Source organism: Drosophila miranda, chromosome 3 (assembly GCF_003369915.1).
Source record: "Drosophila miranda strain MSH22 chromosome 3, D.miranda_PacBio2.1, whole genome shotgun sequence".
NCBI lineage: Eukaryota > Metazoa > Arthropoda > Insecta > Diptera > Drosophilidae > Drosophila > Drosophila miranda.
In genome coordinates this window covers 22,245,815-22,265,891 of record NC_046676.1, presented here as the reverse complement: position 1 = coordinate 22,265,891, position 20,077 = coordinate 22,245,815, and the positions used below count along the sequence as shown (strand labels likewise).

Sequence of the window (20,077 nt, the reverse complement as noted above, 5' to 3'; positions counted from 1 at the left end):
ATTGGCAAAGGGGGAGGGGAAGGGGCAGGGGGGGGAAGTACATGACGTACGTTTCCGTTTCCGCTGTAACGAGTCTCGTATACCCTCTAAAAGGGTCCTACAAGTTTCAGCAGGCACTTCGGAGGGCGCAGGCCCCAACCCCCCACCTGTAGTTCCTTGTGTCTCGATCAAAGCCCTTCAAGGGGTATCAATCAAGTCGTGGCTGCTCTCCTCTCCTTTCTTCCCTTCCGATTGCCACTCTAAAACATCTGTAAAGTGCAGAACCACAAAACGTTTTCAGGGCTGAGTGGCCGGCATTAATGTTTGATGGGCCTCCTCCGACTCCTCCGAAAAAACAAGAACTTTCCCTCCATTTCTGCACTTTTTTAAATGCTCTCTAAACAGAAGACTCACTTGTACTATATATTTTATTTCCCATTGCAGGTGGTGCCCACACAGCAGCTGGCGAAACTTTCGAATCTCACCTATTTGAACCTCGGAGGCAATCGGTTCGCCCACCTGCCGGCCGTGGCGTTCCTCAACTTGTTTCATTTGCGCGAATTGCACTTGAGCCGCCTCGACTATTTGCAGCGCATCGATTCGAGGTAAGTTCTGGGGCAACTTTCCCCCCCCCGGCCACAGGACTCGCGAAAACAGAATGTGGGTCAGCGGATAATGAAACTATTTGTTTTCCACCCGAATGGCCATAAAAAGCGGCAGAGAAAGAGAGAGTCCGCCTCGATTGTTTTGGGGGGGGAAACAATGTTTTGTGGCACGAAAAAGTCACCACATCTAGTGATTCCTTTTGTATTCATTGTGTTGGTAAACGAATAACCAAACAAGTGTCTGGCGAAGGCCAAAACATCGGCATTTCTAAATGTGTTGCAAGCAATTGGAAGCTGCTCGAAAGCCAGGGACCAATCAGGCAATGGAAATTCACTTTCACACACACACACACACACAGACAGCAGAGCAGAGCAGAGCCTGCCTCAGATGCAGAACAAGGACAACAACAAGTCATTATTGCTCAATGCAATCAATCATGGCTAATACGCTTTTGGTAATAAGATGCCACCACACACACACGCACAGCAGTCAGACACGGTGGCGGGGGGGGTTAAGTGCGGTGCGGAGGGAGGGGTGTGGGGGTGGAAATGCTTGAACTCCATTCGAGCATATGTTAATTCAATAATTCCAGGCAATTTTCATATCAAATCATTCAACGAGTCATCCTTCCACCTCCTTGTGGGCCCCCCCCCCCCTTCTCTTGTGGCATGTCAATCAGCCACCACCGACACCGTCAGAGGCAGCCAGCATCGAGACTGCCACGCCCACTGGGCGACATGCCGCTTTACAATGACATTTACATGACGCATGAGAGAAAGAGAAAGCAAACAAACGAGAGAGAGGGGGGTGGGGGGTGGGGTGGCGTCTGTATCCGTCTGCTATTTAAATCCAGTTTAATTTGGAAATTTCGTTTGATTTTCTTGAAACAAGTTTCAACACACACACACACACACACACACAGCCCCATGAGCCACCCTTCAGCCACCCCCTTTTGTAATTGGTTTCGCCTTTTGTTCGCCTTTTCTCTGTTTGGTTTCTGTCTCAGAATTGTGTAAACTTTTGCGTCCCAGACTGTTGATATTGTTGCTCAATCTACGCAGACATTTACATATGTAAGGACACACACACACACACACAAACCCACACACACAGACAGCCTGCTTTGAGTCTAAATGGAACTCTAGTCGAATTTTTCCGCTTGATGATAATTTTCGAGTAGAATTTCCATTCGTAAAGATACTTTTGGTTCATTATTCGTGCTGCATACTTTCGGGTGGATTTTCATAGTATCTTAAGCACTGGCAGGCATAAGGGGGATGTCCCTGCAGTCCCCGTTTTCCTTTGCTTCTTTTCGGCCAGGAAATTATATCTGTATCTTTTTCATTTGGTTTTTGTGGTCCGACTTGGACGGAATGGAGGCGGCACCTGCCCAAAGGGACACCGATAGTCGAGGCATGACATACCCTGGGATAACCCTATGGTAGTCTTTGTTCCAACACAAAGTAGCCTCCCTGGAAATATGGAGAGAGAAAAAAGAAGGGGTTGCAACAGGGGCCACACCCCACACTTGCTCCACCGCGTCGCCCCTTAAAAAGGAAATAGCAAAACACTTTAAAGTTGAGAGTTTCGAGTTGGAGGGGGAGGGGGAGTGGGAGTGGGAGGGGCCCCCAAAGAGACAGAGACAGAGGGAGAGGGAGAGGGAGATATGTAAATATTTATGTAAATGCGTTAATGGAAATCTGAAAGGGGGACAGGTTCGAGTGCTCCAAGAGGGGGGGGGGGGTGTACGTTTATGTGGCGAAAGGATACACACACACACACACACGTAGCTGCTCATTATGAAATCCTTACACCTAAACAATCAGCGCGAGTCCTTTGCAAAATTCATTAGGCAGCAGCACGTTGTCATTTGCCCCCCACCCTGCCCCCCCAGCACCCCCTCGGTTTGTGGCAAAACAAACAACCCTCCACCGCAGCAGAAAAGTCCACCCATGGACCCATGGACCCATGGACATGGTAGGCGTCACATATCAAAGGGAATACATGACTTAATGGCGGCAAGTCATTCCCTTAAAAGGGGAAGACCCTGCCCCTGTTCCTGCCCCTGCCCCTGCCCCTGTTCCTGCCTCCGATCCGTGTAGGTGTTGCCCGGTTTATTCGCTTGCGGATTTCCAAATTGAAACTAATTGTTTTAAAATTTATGCACAACGGAAGGGCGAAGGAGGGGGCGAAGGGCATGCGTGAGGCATTTGTTTTGTGGCTGCTTTTTGGGGTGGACCTTCCACCACAGACTGGAGGCTGAATGCGACAATTGGGAATGGCATGCGTGTGTAATGGACTGTGTGGGTGTGTGTGTGTGTGTGTGTGTGGGCTGGCTCCAGGCGGAAAATGGCCACGATTCTCTGCTCAGAAGGCCTGAAAATCTCCTTAAAGCACAAACAGCCGAGTGGCGCTGCTCCATGACGCGTGTCCTCCATTCGCCACCTTTTAAAGGTCCTTTCTGTGGTAATTGGCTCTCATCTTTGGGGGCCACATATCCTGGGCGCTAATTAAGTTGTTTGCTCTGGCACCCCACCACCCCACCACCCCGCCAGGCCCCCATTCATCATATTCATCATCACATTATCCCTACCTCTAGATATTTCTCAGCTGCGGCTTGTCCCTGGATTCTGGGCTGCTTCTCTTCTGCTGTTGGCTTTATTAAAATTCCACACTCTCGCCTCCCTGGGCCCCCTCTCTGGGTTCAAAGTGCATTGCAGGGGGGCGGCTCTATGCATAAATAGACAGACTTAGACATTCGCCGTCCTCCGGTGCCGGTTGTGTGCCTCCTTCTGGTAAATACGCGTAATGGCTACTCCACCACTCCAGTGGCCTTCTCTGAGGCCTTGGCTGGTGCTTCTGCTGCCTTGAAATGTTTCCCAGCTCATAATTTATGGAAAAATATGGCAACAGTCGTCAGTCTCAGGACAGAGCCCAGGACCAGGGCCCAGGACCAGGGCCAACATGTTTATGTTTTCCTATTTCCGTAATTTCTTCCTGCTTTCGCCTCGCTTTTGCCCCTTTTGCAGAAGTACTTTGAAAAAGTCGGGGTAAACCTTCGAAATATATTCCATATACCCTCCTTCTGTACAAAGGATCCCTCTGTAAGGGTATCCACAGGTTGCAGCCCTAAAACCACTTTTTCTTTGTTCTTTTCTCATTCTTTCTCTGGGAATATTTTGCATTGCAGCCGCGGAAGGATCTCTCCTTCTGTTCTGTTGGGGCTCTTGTTGTGGGGAAAGGCCCACCGCCCCGGCCTTTGTTTAATGTCGATTTAGGTGTTGTTTGTTAAGATTTTGTCTCGACTTGTTGGCTCATTACGCTGACGCATTTTCGTTTAATTAGAGCAGAAAAAAACGAATTGCCATTGCCCGGGCGCCCTGCGAGCACTCCTGCAGACACAAGAGGCACTCTCCTGTTTGTGTGTGGCATAAAGGATGTCAAATGCATTTCTACAGGCAACAAATGTTAGAGTGAATGCAAAAAATTGCCCTCATTTGCAGCCCGAGAAACAAACACTTGAAATTATTCAATTCACAATTCAAATACAATAAACTCTGCTTTTAAATTCCGATATTCCGATATTCCAACCCCTCGCATGGAAAAGCTATAATTTCTTCAATGCAATTTTCCTTCGCATTTCCCTGATTTCCTCCTCTACTGTTATTTGTACAGGTTTAATCTATAATTATGCGAAACGAAGTGGGCGAAAGGCGGAAAATGAATGGTTCAACGGGGCGTATGCGTAATTTAGAAACGTTTAAAATGTCATTAACAAATTGCCTGGGCCCATGTTACGTAGACGGGGGTGCCTCCATTCCTTTCAGAGGCCAGGAGCTCAATGAACCCCAGACCCAGGAGCCACCCACACACCTGTACGCGATGCCCTATGCCCCCACACGGAGGAGACCAGTTAAGGACATCCCGTCATATTTTCGTTGTAGTTAAAATGTCAATCAAATATCGAGGGAGAGAGAGAGAGACGCAGAGCGGCAGGATACAGACAGGATTGACAGACTGCTATTCAAAACTATATCAAAAACCCCGACTGACAAACTGTTTGACAGTCTGACTGATTGACTGTCCAAGCAGGCAGACAGCCAGACAGCCAGATGATTCCTGGAGTCCTGCACTCTGCACAGAACGGATTGCACGGACAGCAGCAAACATTTCAATCGGATTTCGGGGGGCCAGGGGCGGAGGGGGGGGCACCAACCAAAAGGGATCAAGAAGGATACGGATACAGGCAAACATTTATGCCTCACACACACACACACACACACACACATGGCAGCCATTTCCGTTTCCGCACGTTTGACGTTGGCAAAAAGGCAAACGCAAATGGAGTTAAAAAAAAAATGAAGAGCAAACGGGGAAAAACAAAAGGGGAAGAGGGGAAGAGGGGCTCGGGGCCCATACCCCTTACAGATCGATCGGTTCTCCGCACCCGCCTCCGAAAGGGCGGGGGGGGAGAAACATGTGACATGCAAAATGTACTCTGAGGCCCCCAAAACAGCAAAAAGGTTGGGCCCATCCATTCTTTTGTTGCATTTTAAAGCCACACACACACACACACTCAGGTCCATCCAACCTGTAGAGCCTCGAGGTGTCACGTTTTTCTGTTGATTTTCCCCCCCTCCCCCCCCCCCTGGCGAAAATATTTGCATAATATTTGCACAAATAATTGAATTTATTTTTTGCCTTTTTTTGTTCGATTTTGTTTGGTTTAACCGCTAAATTGTTTTGGACTCGTTTGTCGTCTGCAGACACGGTGGTTTTTTTCTCTTACTTTCTTTTGGTAATAGAAAGTTTTCTTTAGACTCTTTTTTTGTGGCCTGCAATTGAAGGTTTTTCCGTATTTCGGCTGAATGTTAAACTTGCCATGAAATTGAATGTTCGACAGGTTCGAAAACCAAGGGGCATAGAGGCGGGGGGGGCAACATGTGTGTGTGTGTGCTGGGGAATCTACCTTGGGGGCTGGGGGGCTGAGCCCTGGATTGGTAAAGGGGGAAAAGGGGTGCCTTCTAGAGTCCTTCCATTTGTTACACAAATGAATTGCACAAAAATGACTTCTGAGCGTTGTTCTGCCTCAAAAGGACTCGTCCTTCAACATAATAAATGACAAACAAAAGCCGGGCTCTCGTTGCCATTTCAATTCGAATTCATCACAAGATGGCTGCCTGCCAGACCTCCTGGCGAAGAGGGGTTCCACAAAATGTGGCAGCCACTTATCAAATCAATGCAGGGCGCAGCCCCTTCTGCAGAGTCCTGGTTCTGGTCCTGGAAATAAATGCGTTCATTTAACAGCGAATGCAACTCTCTCCAGAGCAGGGAACGCTTAAGAGCGACAAATTCGCTTTGTGTGACAGCGGAGAAGTCGGAGATGGAGTCGGAGATGGAGTTGGAGTCGCAGTATTGCTCATACGCCACGTTGCACTTATTTCATTCAACATCGGAGACGGTCTGGGACTGGGGGGGACTGGGGGGGACCGGGGTACACACACACACACACACACATGCAAGCCCCGGCGTTGACTTAACTTGGCAGGGATTTACGACAACGCTCCATGGAGCTCGAATAACATGGAGAGCTGCAGACTTGACTCCTTCGTCTTCGTCTTCGTCTTAGTCCTCGTTTTTTATTCCCTTTCATTCATCCTGCCCTTCCCTCTCCCCCACTCGCTTTTTATTAAGTTGAAAATAGACGGAGGCTAAATAAATCCATGTCGCTTGCTCGTAAGTCGCAAGCTGACGTTGTCATGTGTGCAACGAGGGCTGCCTGATGCCTGGCAGATACTTTTAAGCTCCTACATTGAATGCATAATTAGGTGGCAGGACCCCGGCAGGGATATACCCTCAGGGGGGGTGGGGATTACAAAACTGTCACTAATTAATTCCCAATCCCTTGCAGGGCGTTCGTGGACAACACCCACCTGCAGACGCTGCATTTGAACTACAATCCGCAGCTGGGCGACATACCGATGCGCCTGTTCCAGGGCAATCCCAACATCCTGGAGGTCTACATGCAGAGCAACAGCCTGCAGACGCTCTTCTCCGCCCAGTTCCCGGTGGACCAGCTGCAGAAGCTCTATCTGGGGGACAATCCGCTGCAGTGCAACTGCTCGCTGCTGTGGCTCTGGCGCCTCGTCACCGGCAACTTCGAGGGCGTCGATCCACCGCTGGAGCATGCGGCGGGCGGTGCCGTGGCCGCTCTGGCCAAGGAGGCCGGCGACAGGGAGGAGGAGGCGCAGGCGGAGGAGGACGATGCCACCACGGCGGCTGTGGCGGAGGACGGAGTGGCCGCTTTGGCCGCCTACATAGCCGAGCAGCACATCGCCAATGCGCTGCACACCACCGAGCCGAGTGCCTACGAGCTGGCGACCTCCGCCTCCGCCTCGGCCTCGAGCCGCAGCTCTGGGTATCTGCGGATGGACCGGCAGCAGATCGGCTGCGACATCTGGCGTGACACGGTGCGCACCCGGCGGCAACTGCTGTCGATGAGCGAGGGCGAGATCACCTGCCCCGCCCACATCGTGACGGTGGTGTGCGCCGTCATCACGTGCCTCCTGGTGGCCATGATCGGGGTGAGCGTCCTCTACTACCTGCGCTTCGTGAAGCGCCGCAGGAAGCTGCTGCACGAGCGCGGGCCCCTGCGCACCAGCAAGAGCATCATCAATGTCCACGACCGCATCCTGCAGGGCCACCAGCCGCTGGGCATGGGCCTGGGCCTGGGCATGAGCATGACCCTCGGCGGCAGCAACGGGGGCATGGGCATGGCCCTCAACTATCCACACCACGCTCAGACCCTGCAGGCCCACCACCACTACCACCAGGCGATGCCGCTGCAGGCCCATGGCGCCGGCGGGCACGGCGGGCACGGGGGTCACGAGTACCAGCAGACGACGCTGCCGCAGCTGGACAAACTGGAGCTGGAACGGTATCTGGCGGCCCAGACGATTGCCAACGAGTATCGGGCCCTCAAGCCCTGGGAGCTGCCCGTCAAGGAGGCGGACGACGAGCCGGAGCACCTGTACGAGCGGTTCGATCACTACGAGTATCCCGATACTCAGACCATGGGCAAGCTCAAGCAGGCGGCGGCTCTCTCCTCAGCCGGGGGCTCTCCAGTGCCACAGGCTGCGGCATCCGCTGGCAAGCCGCATGTCGTCTACGTATGACGTGGGCGTGGCCAGGAATTGGATATCGAAATGGAAATGGAAATGGATATGGTGGGCCCCAATCTCACCAACAACAACTATCGGAGCTATGTGCAGAGCCAGTTCTGAAATGAGGGATCTCTAGGATCCCAAAACGACGACGACGACGACGAGGACGAGGACGACGCCATGGAAACAGGGAATGTGAGGTTATGGTTTGTTTAAAAGGGCAACAAAGTTTAACAAGCGTCAAATGAAACAAGGGATATACATGTCTACGAATACGACTAAAAGATACAGATACATACTAATCGATAGGCTATAAGGCACACACACAATTTAGCTCTTTTTTTCTCTATCTGTCTATCGCTGTCTCCCTCTCTCATAGTTAATGGCATTCAGCATTCGAATACTCTAGATAGCATCTTAGCGGATAAGCTCTAACTTAAAAGTGAATTTAAGCCAGGATTATATAATGATATATATAGAGAGATGTAAGGGATGTACAGTTGTGCTGGGGAATGCAGCAGCGCCCCTCGGTTGGCAACAGACACAACTGTACCCCCACTCGGATAGATGCATGGGGAGCATATTGTGGCATTGAAAACAACCCAAATGGGGACCAAATAGTCCTGTCCAGTCCTGTCCAGTCCATAAGCCAGATCGAGCCACTCCCCATGTATCTTTCCTTCGGCAAAAAACAAAAGAATAAAAATCTAAAGTGACAATATACAAATACATAAAATATAAAGCATTAAAAATAAAATATAAAAAAAAGCAAAATTATGATAATTCTAGATTTACGCGTATTATATGGAATAAATGTAATAAACTCAAAGTTGAAAGAATTTGTAAATATATACCAGAGGTCCCCCCCCCATCCCCTACATTAATGTAAATAATTTATAAATTGCCAATAAATTCCCTCTATTTGTGTTCAAATCAAAGGCCATTCGTTTCATGTTTTTTTTTGCATAGAAAATAATTCAATTAAATAGCAAATAGATGGAAAATTCTGAACAATATTTGCACGCACACACACAGAGAGAGAGAGAGAGAGAGAAATGGGGGAAAAAGCAAGTGTATAAATAATATATAAATATTTATCAAATAAAAACAAAAAAAAAAATAATATATAATAAATAAGCAAAATCAAAAAGGCAAATACCCACACAGAAACAAATACAGATACAGAAACAAATACAGATACAAATGCACTCGAAATGCATCACTGTGTGAATAAATCGATGGTGTGGGGAGGGGGGGCAGAGGGTAAATACTAAACATATAATATACGAGTATATGCAAAAATATTTAATTAAATGATAGACACACCCCCCCACACCCCTCCACACCCCCAACACCCCCGAACAACAACAACAACAAATAAAAACAAAATGTTATTTCTTTTACGAAGACTGAAGAAAATGATGAAGCAAATAAAAATGAAATGAAAAATTACCCAGAAATGTATTTGAATCAAGAGAAAACTGAAGGCACAGGACCTCCTCCTTGCCGTTTCGGACTCCTTGTGTCCTTTTTGCTCTGCGTTTTTGTGGCAGAAAATACGACTAATCTACAGCAAAAATCCATGTAAAACAAATAAAATACTCGCACAAGCACTGGGGCATAAATCTAGTGCCATCCACCGCCCACAGCCACTCCACAAGTAACCCGAAACGCCTACAGCAGGACACAAGGAGCCGCGTAGGAGGCCATTGCGGATGGGGAGGATGGAGTGGAGCTTGCAGAGATTAGCCAGAGATAAAAGCACATCGTGTACGGACTGGTGGCTCCGATTAAGGTATACAACTAGGGGCCCTATACGGGGAGGCCTTCAACTGATAGATTTCCCATAAACCTAGTGCCACTTTGAGGCCCCCCAGACGGTAATGGAAGCTCCTGCAATGGCAAATCCTTAAGAATATATTTCTAAATGCAACTTCCTGTATTATTTAGGCACCTAATCCAAAAGTAGGCCAAGTAATCGGCCGTTTTATGCATATTATACATATATTGTGGGTATTCCCAGGCGTTCCTGCCTGCTCTGAAAGGGTAAGAGAGAGCTTGAAGAATTGAGCAAATAAATCGGCGTGCTTTCTAAATAATTAAATATGCCTTTTATGCCTTTGGGAAAAAACTGGGTCTCTGCCAGGCACTCATCGACCCCTCCAGCCGGAACACCTGAGGCTCCTCCCGAGTGTGAATGATGGCCAGCAATTAATATTCCCACATTATGGAGGGCTTTTCTGGTAGCAATCCCTTCGGTTGTAGTTGTTGTTGTTGCTTATACCAAAGCGTGGAGCGGCCATAAGTCATAAAGTGCAGGAAAATTGCTTGACGAAATCCAAGGGACGACAAGTGGCCGCCCATTAAATGCAGCTCCAATCCTCCCCCAGCGGGGGAGGTGGGGGAGAAACGATTTTAATTGCCACGAAAACCAAATGAAATTCTGTTATGGAAGGCCGTTAAACAGCTACAGATACGAATGCTGGAGCATAAAAACTTAATGTCCAGCAATTTGTTAAAAGACGCGCAAACTGCCAAATAAAAGCTGGCTGGTGAAGAGGAAGGCATGGCTTTAATAGAAGAGAGAATAGAACCAACCCTTGGCTAATTGTTTGCCCGGGACAGCTGTGTCCACAGACGGCTCAAACAGTGGCCAAGACACACACACATCACTTGGCCCTGATGGCGATTTGAAATTCACTTACATTACCATGTATCCGTAGATAGATGCTCCTCTGTGGACACATCATTTATATCAATTTAAATAACGACCTTTCAATGGATTTGAAGCTTCAAGATGGGAAAAATCCCGTAAAAAGCTTAACAAAACCCCAGACTGGGGCTGGGACGGATGCCTGGACGTGGCATTGACAGTCGTAAGCCATAAACCACAGCAAAATTGGGCATTATATTAGTTAAGATGCTGTCAAGCCGAAAGATATCCATGGCCCGAGGGGTAAGGGCCACCACAGTGCAGACATATCGCTTTCAACGCCGACACCCCAAGGGCTGCAGAGAGGGCCGCGTGAGAGGAGGAAGTAGTCCTCGGACAGACAACAGTATCCAGTAGCTCCCCTGGCCGGCACTAAAACACCGTTTGACAGGGAACGAAAGCCAGAAAACCAGGAGCGTCAGTGACCACTGGACCAGAGCCAGAGCCAGGACTCACCCGATAAGCAAACGCATTCATCTTATAGCCAGTCAAAGGGATAAAGGATAAGGGATAAGGGATATAGAGGAGGTGGGCCCTTAACTTAAACAAAAGTTAAACATATTAAGGGCTTAAAGTGTGGCCAGAACTTGGAATTTTACACGGCGGAAACGGGTACAGCCATGCAAAACCCCGGACTTAGAGCAGGGGTATATCTTGATCAATTTGGAGAAGCGAAGCAAACTTAAATCATAGCCATTCCCCAGTTACTATTTACCTTTTCGGCTCTTGGCTTATCTTGGCCCCACTTTTTATTGGTCTTTTTTTATTTGGCAGGACTCTGGGCCCCATAAGTCACTGGATAGCCGCCGATAAGTGGCTCACGGCAGGACACACGAATTAGCTGTGGCTTTTTGGCTTTGAACTTGAACAAGGGCTTGGCTTTGGAGAAAGTAAGTTCCAAGAGTTCCAATGGATCATCGAAAACGTTTCTCGAGTTATAAATTACTGTTTATTTCTTGTACAACCCCTAGAAAAACGGAATGCAATCATTTTTCACACCAACTGAAAAAATGCTAAACAAAAAAAAACAAATCAAAATTTCATTTCCCACCGCAAAAATCAAATGTCTGAAGAAAAGTGAGTGCGAGAGTGAGTTTTCATTGGGAAATTGGTTCGTGTTTTGCAACATGACACCCCGAAACTTTGGCATATAGATTTATGAAAATATTTGCACATCAATTCGGTGGCAGGGCGGCAGAAGAGGCGGCAGAAGGGGCGGCAGGCCGCAAGTGGGGAAAACCCCACCTTTTGGCTTCATTGAACTTCAGTGGTGAAACGCCCTGCAAATACGTATCTAAACTGAATCAATTTCTACCGCGATAAACTTCAGATACACCTTCGGGCACCCGTGGGGGGTGGGGGGCGGAGGTAACTGCAAAATGTTGTGTAAAATTTGCAAATGCAATAAATAACTCGTTTCGTTTCGCTGGAAAAACGGGTTCCCTGTTTACACGCTCCTGAAAAGCATGTAAAGCTTCCTGTTTTTCGCTCCCTCTCTCTCTCTCTGAAGGAATAAAGGTAGAGGTATCCTTTGCCACTCGGGTTTTAGATATTCTGCCCCCCCCCACACCCCTGCTCTAACCAAAAGTGCGCCACATGTGCGAGTCTGCTTGTAGTTCCTGTGGATTTTTACTCTTTTGGTTTGGAATACCCTCTCAAATTTGGCGAGTCCTTCAACGAGTGGGCGATAGATAGAGCCTCTACCCTTTAGTCTCCAGAATGGCAACACTTTCTGGGCGAAACCATCCCGTTTTCCCCTCAAACACGTCTCCTCCACGTTGCTTTTGGTGGAGCATCATTTTATGGAATATTCCAAGGAAATTCCTAGGGTATCTAATGCTCCGTTTCTCGCATGCCAAACATTTCTTTCATGCTGCTTTTTTCGTTGGTTTTTGTTTTCCTTTTCGTTTTCGTTTTTTGTTTCGCTTTGCGTGTTGTTTCGGTGGCAAGCATCCCCAAAAGTATGCAAATAATTTTTGGCTCCGGCTCGGAATCATATTTGATATTCAGTGTCAGAGCAGGGGGTGGGAGGGAGCGGGCGGCAAAGGGTTGCCGAGAGAACACAAGTTATTGAAATTTGCATGCAACGGGGGGCGGCGGCAGGACGGCAGGGCGTGTCTTGGGCCCAGACTTCATTCGAGGCCTCCCTCGGGCAGAGTTTTGGGTTATTGTTTCGCCATTTTCCATGGATCCGTCGTCCCCATGGATGTAATTGCTTCGAAGTCGTTGAGCTTTGATTATGTGCCGCCGCTTGAATTGTCTGCCACTCGCTAATCAAGCCCCGTCGGAGTCCCCAAACTATGCCAATAATATTGTCATATCCCCTGGTTTTTTTCCCCTCAAAATGCCACTAAACTTGGCTTATCAAAAGTTGAAATTGCAGCTGGCTTTGGGGATTTGCGAGGGGCCAAACGGGGGGGGGGCAGGAGGGCTACTCTGATACGAGTAATCGGAATTTGTATTTCCTGGTTTGCAGTCGTCATCATCGTCTGCCACTGACCCATTTCTGGCATTTATCACGGGCACACACACACACACTGTCCCGAGGGTCTAAGCCCAGTCAGAATGAATGGCCGACCAGCTGTGTGGCCCTCCTCCTCCGCCACTCTCGACTGCCGACTAAGTGGACTTTTATTTCACTATTATTATTGCCAGGCGGATACGCAACGAATAGTTTTTCTCTCTGAAGCGCAAGCTCCCTCGGCTTCCTGATGGTTCCATTCGTCATCTCCTAAGCGTTCCAGCGGCCCTCGGGAATGGGGATGTGTGGCCCTCTATCTTTGTGGAGCCCCAGGCAGCGTCCATTCATGGATGTTTTAAGCCGCGCAACTGTTCTTATCTCTTATCGGTGTGTGTGTGTCTGCTCCATGGGTTCTTCACCCAAGAAACGTCATTGAATTGGCAGCGTCATGTGTCATCTTTATATATTTATAGCCCCCGGTTGGGGGGGTACCAGAAATAGCGGCCGACGAGGGGCCAATCCCAAATGGAAATTTCTGACAGATAAGACTATCTACGCGGGGCTCTCTCCCTGTCTTCCTCTCTCTCGCCGTTCAGTAGATACGCGACCGTCGGGCGGACAAGACGATGAAGAGCCGTCAGGATTCGTGTCTTTGGGGCGTGTGCCTGGTGCTGGTTTTCGTAAGTCGAAGATCTGCCCTCTCGAAGATCTTTCTGGTTAAATAATCTTTTCAGCTGGCGATACCCCGTGCGATAGTCTGCTCTGGGGACCAGAATCGCCATCGGCTCTTTGTCCAGGCCGATCGCACCCTCTGCTCCATCAGCCATCAGCTGATCGCCCTGGCCACGGAGCTGGTGGACAATGTGGTCGAGGATCTGCTCGTCCTGGACTCGCAGAACAGCATTCTGATGGGCTACCTGGACAGGTTCGATGCCTTCACGGCGGTGAGCGACAACCGGACCGAGGAGAAGCTCGACACCTTCTACGGCGTGGTGGGGGACTACCTCGACTCGGACACCGCCGGCGACCCGCTGCGGCCGTCCACCATCGAGACCCAGCTGATCGCCCTGTGCCTGCAGCGCAACGGCTTCGATCGCTGGAAGCGCACCGTCCAGCAGCGGACGAACCAGCTCCAGAAGTTCCTCCACAAGAAGCTGCGCAAGCACCTGGACTCCCTCGACCCCGAGGATCGGCTGGCTGTGGAGCGGCGCTGGAAACGGACCCTGGCACGCGGCGGCCTCCGAAGACTCGAGAAGCTGCGGGAGTTTGTCCAGTGGCTGGGACGCCTGTAGGGCTGTGGGCTGAGGGGGGGGCCCCCCTCTCCCCCACACCCACTCGTGTTTTTTTATGGCGCCACATTTATGGCGGCGGGGCAACGATCTGCCAAGGCGGCGTGTGCGGTTATTTCTAATAAAAAAAACAAGTTTTTGATAAGTTTATGGAAAAGATAGCCCCCCACCTCCCTCGAGGCGAGCAGCAGAGTATCTATAGAGGCAAAGAGCTATCTAGGGGTCTCTACCACCGGCTGGAAGGTATCAACAGCTTTAAATAGAGGGAAAACCCCCCCATATATACTGAGGGATTCTTTAAATTCCTTTGTTTCTCTGCCTTTTCAATCTTCCCTTGGAAACTCCCTTCCCCTTGGCCCACAGATCACAGTTCTGCCTGTCCAAAGGTTTTACCTGCTTAGAACAGCCCCCTTCTGCCCCCCAAAAAACAGACATCTACCAAATGCAATTTCTGTCGAAACTCGGCTCCTTAATGCACTCGAAACTTTACCCCACCCCCCCTCACTCCCCCTACCCCCTTGGCAATGAAAACTTTGTGATGCCGGCTCCCACGTCCAAAACTTGGATAAAAATTATGAAACTGAATATGGCAGAGCACAAACCCAAAGAGACAAAGAGGGGGGGTAGAGAGGTGGCGAGGGGAGGGACTTGTAGTCATGTGAGGACTAAAACAGATACATTTTATGGATGGCAGACACAAAAGGAGCACCAAACTAAAGGATACCAACTGCATTTCCTGTCTGAAAGCTGACAAAGTGCTGAGTGCACTTTTGAGTGCAGCTTGGAGAACACGTCGTGTCGGAGGGGAGGAGGGGAGGAGGCGGGAGTACTCTGTCTAATCTGATAATCAACTGGAACTCTGGATAATTGGCTTGACGTTCGTCACAGTTCTGGGTCCAACACTTGCCTCACTTCTCGACAGAAAGATGAAGGTTCCACTGGGTTTCGGTGGGTTGTGGGTTTCTGCCTCTTTGGGGATGCTCCTTTGCCTGGAGTCCGTGCACTCGAATCACTTTGCCAGTCAGCTGTACAGCCAGGCCTCGCGGGATAACCATCATCGGAACCTTGTGGTGTCGCCGGCCACCACGAACCTGGCCCTGGGCCTGGTCTTCTTCGGGATGCAGAGCTGCCCGGAGCTGACCAGCGTGCTGGACACGATGCGGCCCGGCGAACTGGCCACGGAGGACATCAAGATGGTGAACCGCTTGTACGTGGACCGGAGGGTGCAGCTGATGCCCGCCTACCAGGAGGCCATCTCCGACGAGCGACTGGGCCAGCCGGCCAAGACGGTGGACTTCAGCGAGCCGCAGGTCGTGGCCGAGGAGATCGACTCCTTCGTGCGCATCTTCACGGACAACAAGGTGCGGCAGTTCACGCCACCGGGCCTCCTGGACAAGGACACCAAGATGGCCATTGCGAATGCCGCCTACTTCCACGGCCAGTGGGCCAGGCCCAAGCAGACCAAGCGGCTGCCCTTCCACCCCTTGGGCGGCGGCCAGCAGCTGGTCGACACCCTCGAGGCGTTCGAGCACCTGCGCTACGGGCGCCTCGACGGCCTGGACGCCCGCGTCCTGGAGCTGCCCTACGAGGGCGAACGCCTCTCGATGGTCCTCATATTGCCCCGCCAGGCCGGGCAGGGTCTGGCCAGCCTCAGCAGCCAGTTGCGCGACGTGGACCTCGTGCCGCTCACACAGAATCTCAGCAAGCTGTTCGTCCACGTGCGGATCCCCAAGTTCCGGGTGGAGACACGCCTCCCCCTCGAGTCCGTGCTGCGGCCCCTGGGCGTGAGGACCATCTTCCACGCCCCCCTCATGCACCAGATGGTCGCGGGTCGCGGCAGGAGCCACCGGATCAGCACCATTATGCACCTGAGCTCCATCGAGGTGAGCGAATCGGGCAGCGGGTATTCGCCGCTGGCGACCGCCCAGCGACTGTACACGGAGCCGCTCCAGTTCTGGGCCAATCACCCGTTCGTGTTCGCCATCAAGGACGCGAATCACATCTACTTCATGGGCCACGTGGTGGCGCCCCAATAGTTACCGAAAGGCAGGCATCAGCTCTTTATTAAACAAGATACACCGCTGAGGGCTCTCTAGTGTTTTGTTTTGTTTTGTTTAATCGTCTCCAAGATCGCAGCAGTCGCCACAGTCGCCGCAGTCGGTGCAGCAGGAGGATAGGCCGTCCAGGCAGCCGCAGAGGCAGAGGATCGGCAGGCAAATGATCAGCATGCAGATGAGGCAGATGCTCAAGACGATCACGAAGATCATGCCCATGGCACCGCACCGGCCACAGTGGCCACAATCGAGTCGAGGGTAGTACCGGCAGGCACCATCTTCTGCGAGATTTGCAAAGAATTTGTGACTCGATCTGGGGATTCTACTTGATTTATTCGACAAATATTTCATGTAGGACCCCGAGGGGGGGGCGCTTAAGGGAGGGAATCCCAAGCTGTGGCCCTTGAAGGGTGTCTTAATTCCCATTTTGAGGTTCCCATTTCCTCCTTGAATGGAAGCTCAAAGTCAAGAGTGCACTCGCAACTCTTTCAGCGTGGAGGGTGGGGGGAAGGGGGGGGGGTGTGGGTTGTGACACACGGAATCCCTCAACAAAAGTGCTCATTAAACACACACACAATCCCCATTCGAAATGTATAAAAAAATTAATGAAATGCATTAACGAAAGCTTTGCTCGTGAAGTGGGACGACGGTCGACCCTCGACCTGGGCTCTGGGTCGCCGCAGACTGTACCTGCGCTCGTTAGTGCTTCCCCCCCCAGTGCCCACCCACCCACTGCCCACCCACCCACTCGTTCGCCTTTGCTCGTCATTATCATAATTTGAATGCGTTGCGAGTTTTTTAAAATATTCATGCGAGTAGAGAGAAGGGAATCTTTTTTTCAAGTGTGCGCACGTGTGGGTGCATTATTCGGGGGTGTTTACTGTACACGGACGTGTGCGGAGTGGGTGCCGGTTTCAAGTATAATGACTGTATTTTGTGCCCTGATTACTCCAAAGAGCGAGAGAGGGAGAGGGATAGAGGCTGCTAAATGATACCCGTTTAAACCCCCTCTTCTAGAGGGTATTTTTCATCTGTTTATTAATCCCGTTCGTACCTGCAGTTCCACAAGGATCACAGGGATCTCTGGCCAATCACCAATCACAAATCACTGATTGGCGATTGTCAACTATCAGGCACGTTTGCCATTCAATTCCCAACACTGAATGCTCATTCAATTCACTCCACACACTGGCACTCACACACACACACAGTCGCACTCACACACACACACTTGCACACTCATTCATATACACTTTTGCTCATGCACTTTGCGGCATCATCGCACACGTGGCTGCATGTCAAAGTGCAAAGTTTTGTTCCACCAAAAAGGACTCCCCTCTGCAGCGGGGTGCAAAGCTGAGTGGGAGTGGCAGTCAAAAGGAGAAGAGAAAAAATAACTGCACATTTGGCTGTTGTTGGTGGCAACCCTTTTAGCTCTGGCACCAGAGTTGCCGCCAAGCCCTCCGCACCTGCAGCCTGTCGATGTTGCGGCTGCACATTAGGTTATGGCGCGAGGATGCCGGTTGCCGGATGGAGGATGGAGGGATTGGGGGGTTAGCGGAGCAAGCGATGAGCACGGAGGCCAGGACACCGAGTAGGATGCCCCCGAGTAGGATGCACAGATACAAATCCAAGCAAAAGACTTCTCCCCCTGGCATCTGCATCATCTTTATGAGTATCTGGAAGATACTGCGTTCAATGAGCGTAAAATGTTGTCAAATTTGTAAACCAAACAAATAAAAAACACTGCCCGAATAACAACCAACAAGAAAGCGAAAAAAAAAGAAGAGATATATGGCATGTCTTGAAGGAATTTATGTGTCTGCCTTTGGCCACATGTGTGGGGGGGGGGGAGGGATAAGAAGCAATTCTACGGCTCAAGAACTCCTCCTTACAGAAGAAAGAGACCGAGGGACAATCTCGAAAAAGTTGTGGCATGGAAAAGTTGTCTTTTATTTTCCCTCCTTTCAAGCCAAGCAATCTTTTGCTCTAGTTTATGTCTATCCCCCGCCTCCGCCCCCCCCACAGGGGCAATGATCATGTGTTCCATCATCACATTCATTGGCACTCAACGAACAGAGGCGGAGGCGGAGGCGGACGGGGGGGCTACCAGTGGGCGGGAATGGCAATCGTAAACCTGATTGTAATAGTATAATTTTCTGGCGTAAAAGCCAAACAAATAAAGCGCACACGAAATGGAGGCCTAAGGTCCGGCCTGGGAGCCCTGGGATTATCCCTCCCTTCTGATGGGTGGGTGGGGTGCTTCGTCCTCCTTCCTGATGGGTGGGTGGGGTCCTTAGTCCTTCCTCCTTCGTTCAATTTCATGCAATTTTTACGAGTTCTATGCGGAGCACACACACACACACACACACACGAAAATCTCTTACTCATAATCCGCCCACCCCCGAACGCTCCATCGTCACGCATCGTCCTGCGCGGAAAGTTATTGTTATCCTTTTGTTTTAGTGCGCACATCCTTTAGTCCTGGTGGTGCCTCCGCATTGATTCATAAAACATAAATATAAATACATAGTGCGTATACGCAGCGTTCGCCCATAAATTCTGATAAACGTGAGCGAGAATGAGAGCAAACCCCAGCGCCAAAAGTCATCAATCTTTTAGCATTTCACTTAGATACAGCACTCCTCACCCTCCCCCTGCCCATCCCCGCCCCCGCCCCACAAATGGCTGCCGCCCCTCGTTTGTTGTTTGTTCATTCGGCGTCGATATTTGTGCATAAATATTAATATTGCATGACCATTTTTATTTGTTTGTTTTTCTCCCTCAAGCAACACATCGTCCGCCCCTCCCCCCCGTCCCCCCTTGCCCAGCGAAAGTCCCTCATCTTTTAAGAATATTTACTAGAAAATACAACGAATGTTAGATCGCAAGATGTGTACCCGGGGGGGCATTTCCAGCCATCCAGAGCAGGATCTAGTGCCAGTCATCGGGATCGGCGCAACACCACCAGCCCCAGCCACACACTATGAACAAAAGCAGGCACAGGCAGAAGATAATCACGAATAAGGCTATTCCGAGCGCCACCCAGATGGCCAGCAGGGAGCTCTCCCGGCGGTAGTACTCCGTCGAGGAGTACACCCAGCCCACGGTGGTGGGGGGGATGGTGGTCTCGTCGTGCAGCAGGTCTATGCCAGGCATCGTCGAATACAAATTAAACCAGATGCTTGATATGTTTTTGTAATTTAAAGACTAAATCCAACAGATTGATGTGTTTTTCGATGGTAAATCTGAACCAAATTTCGTTTTCGATGTCCTTTTTTTGGTTGGGAACATCATTTAAGGGGGGGCACCACCATCCCCCTCCCCCCCCCCCCACCCCCTGATAAATAAATAAATATTACACTGTGCGATAAAAAGTGAAAACTTTTGAATGTTTTTTGGGTCGAACGCATCGAAGCCCCATCCATTGAAGGATTTCAAAGAGAAATGTATGACCTTCTCTATAGGGTCTATAGAGTGGCTATGCCTGAAGTTGGGGCCACCCAAAGTCCACTTTGACAATGTTTTTGGAGTCTTTTTAGGTCTCTTTTGTATGGTATGGTCTTATTTTCGGAGATTAGTTCTTTAGTGGCTTTAATTCTCCTTAAAACTAGCTACTAATTCTTAAGATGTTCCAACGAATGCCAAGGGTAGGAGGTATTTAGTTAGTTCCCAGCATTTTATAGCACATTAGGCAATAAATGGCCTCCGACAGGCGTTTATGAGCCCTCCATAAGAGACCGTCGAAACATTCGATTAAAATGGCCATCAATTGGAATGTTTCAATTACATTTAAATGTTTGGCCATGTGC

At 50.0% G+C, this 20,077-nt stretch overlaps 3 protein-coding genes across 4 annotated transcripts in view; all 3 read left to right on the top strand.

Moving 5' to 3' along the window:
• The window catches only part of LOC108159578 (nyctalopin), a 76,871-nt gene extending 68,431 nt beyond the window's left edge, over nucleotides 1-8,440 (top strand). For both annotated transcript variants that reach the window (XM_017293027.2, XM_017293026.2), the window contains 2 exons: nucleotides 424-584; nucleotides 6,497-8,440. In XM_017293027.2, the coding sequence (XP_017148516.1) occupies nucleotides 424-584; nucleotides 6,497-7,760 (1,425 nt within the window). In that variant the 3' untranslated portion in view covers nucleotides 7,761-8,440. The remainder of the gene's footprint in view (nucleotides 1-423; nucleotides 585-6,496) is intronic.
• A 5,061-nt stretch (nucleotides 8,441-13,501) lies between these two features.
• LOC108159582 lies at nucleotides 13,502-14,366 on the top strand. Its single transcript, XM_017293031.2, has 2 exons — nucleotides 13,502-13,602; nucleotides 13,657-14,366. Exons 1-2 carry the CDS (start codon nucleotides 13,549-13,551, stop codon nucleotides 14,212-14,214), a joined length of 612 nt encoding a protein of 203 aa, XP_017148520.1. The 5' UTR covers nucleotides 13,502-13,548; the 3' UTR covers nucleotides 14,215-14,366.
• Nucleotides 14,367-15,109: 743 nt separating this feature from the next.
• Nucleotides 15,110-16,304, top strand: LOC108159580 (serine protease inhibitor 42Dd-like). The gene has a single exon (XM_017293029.2). It carries the CDS (start codon nucleotides 15,138-15,140, stop codon nucleotides 16,245-16,247), a length of 1,110 nt encoding a protein of 369 aa, XP_017148518.1. The 5' UTR covers nucleotides 15,110-15,137; the 3' UTR covers nucleotides 16,248-16,304.
• The last annotated feature ends 3,773 nt before the right edge of the window (nucleotides 16,305-20,077 follow it).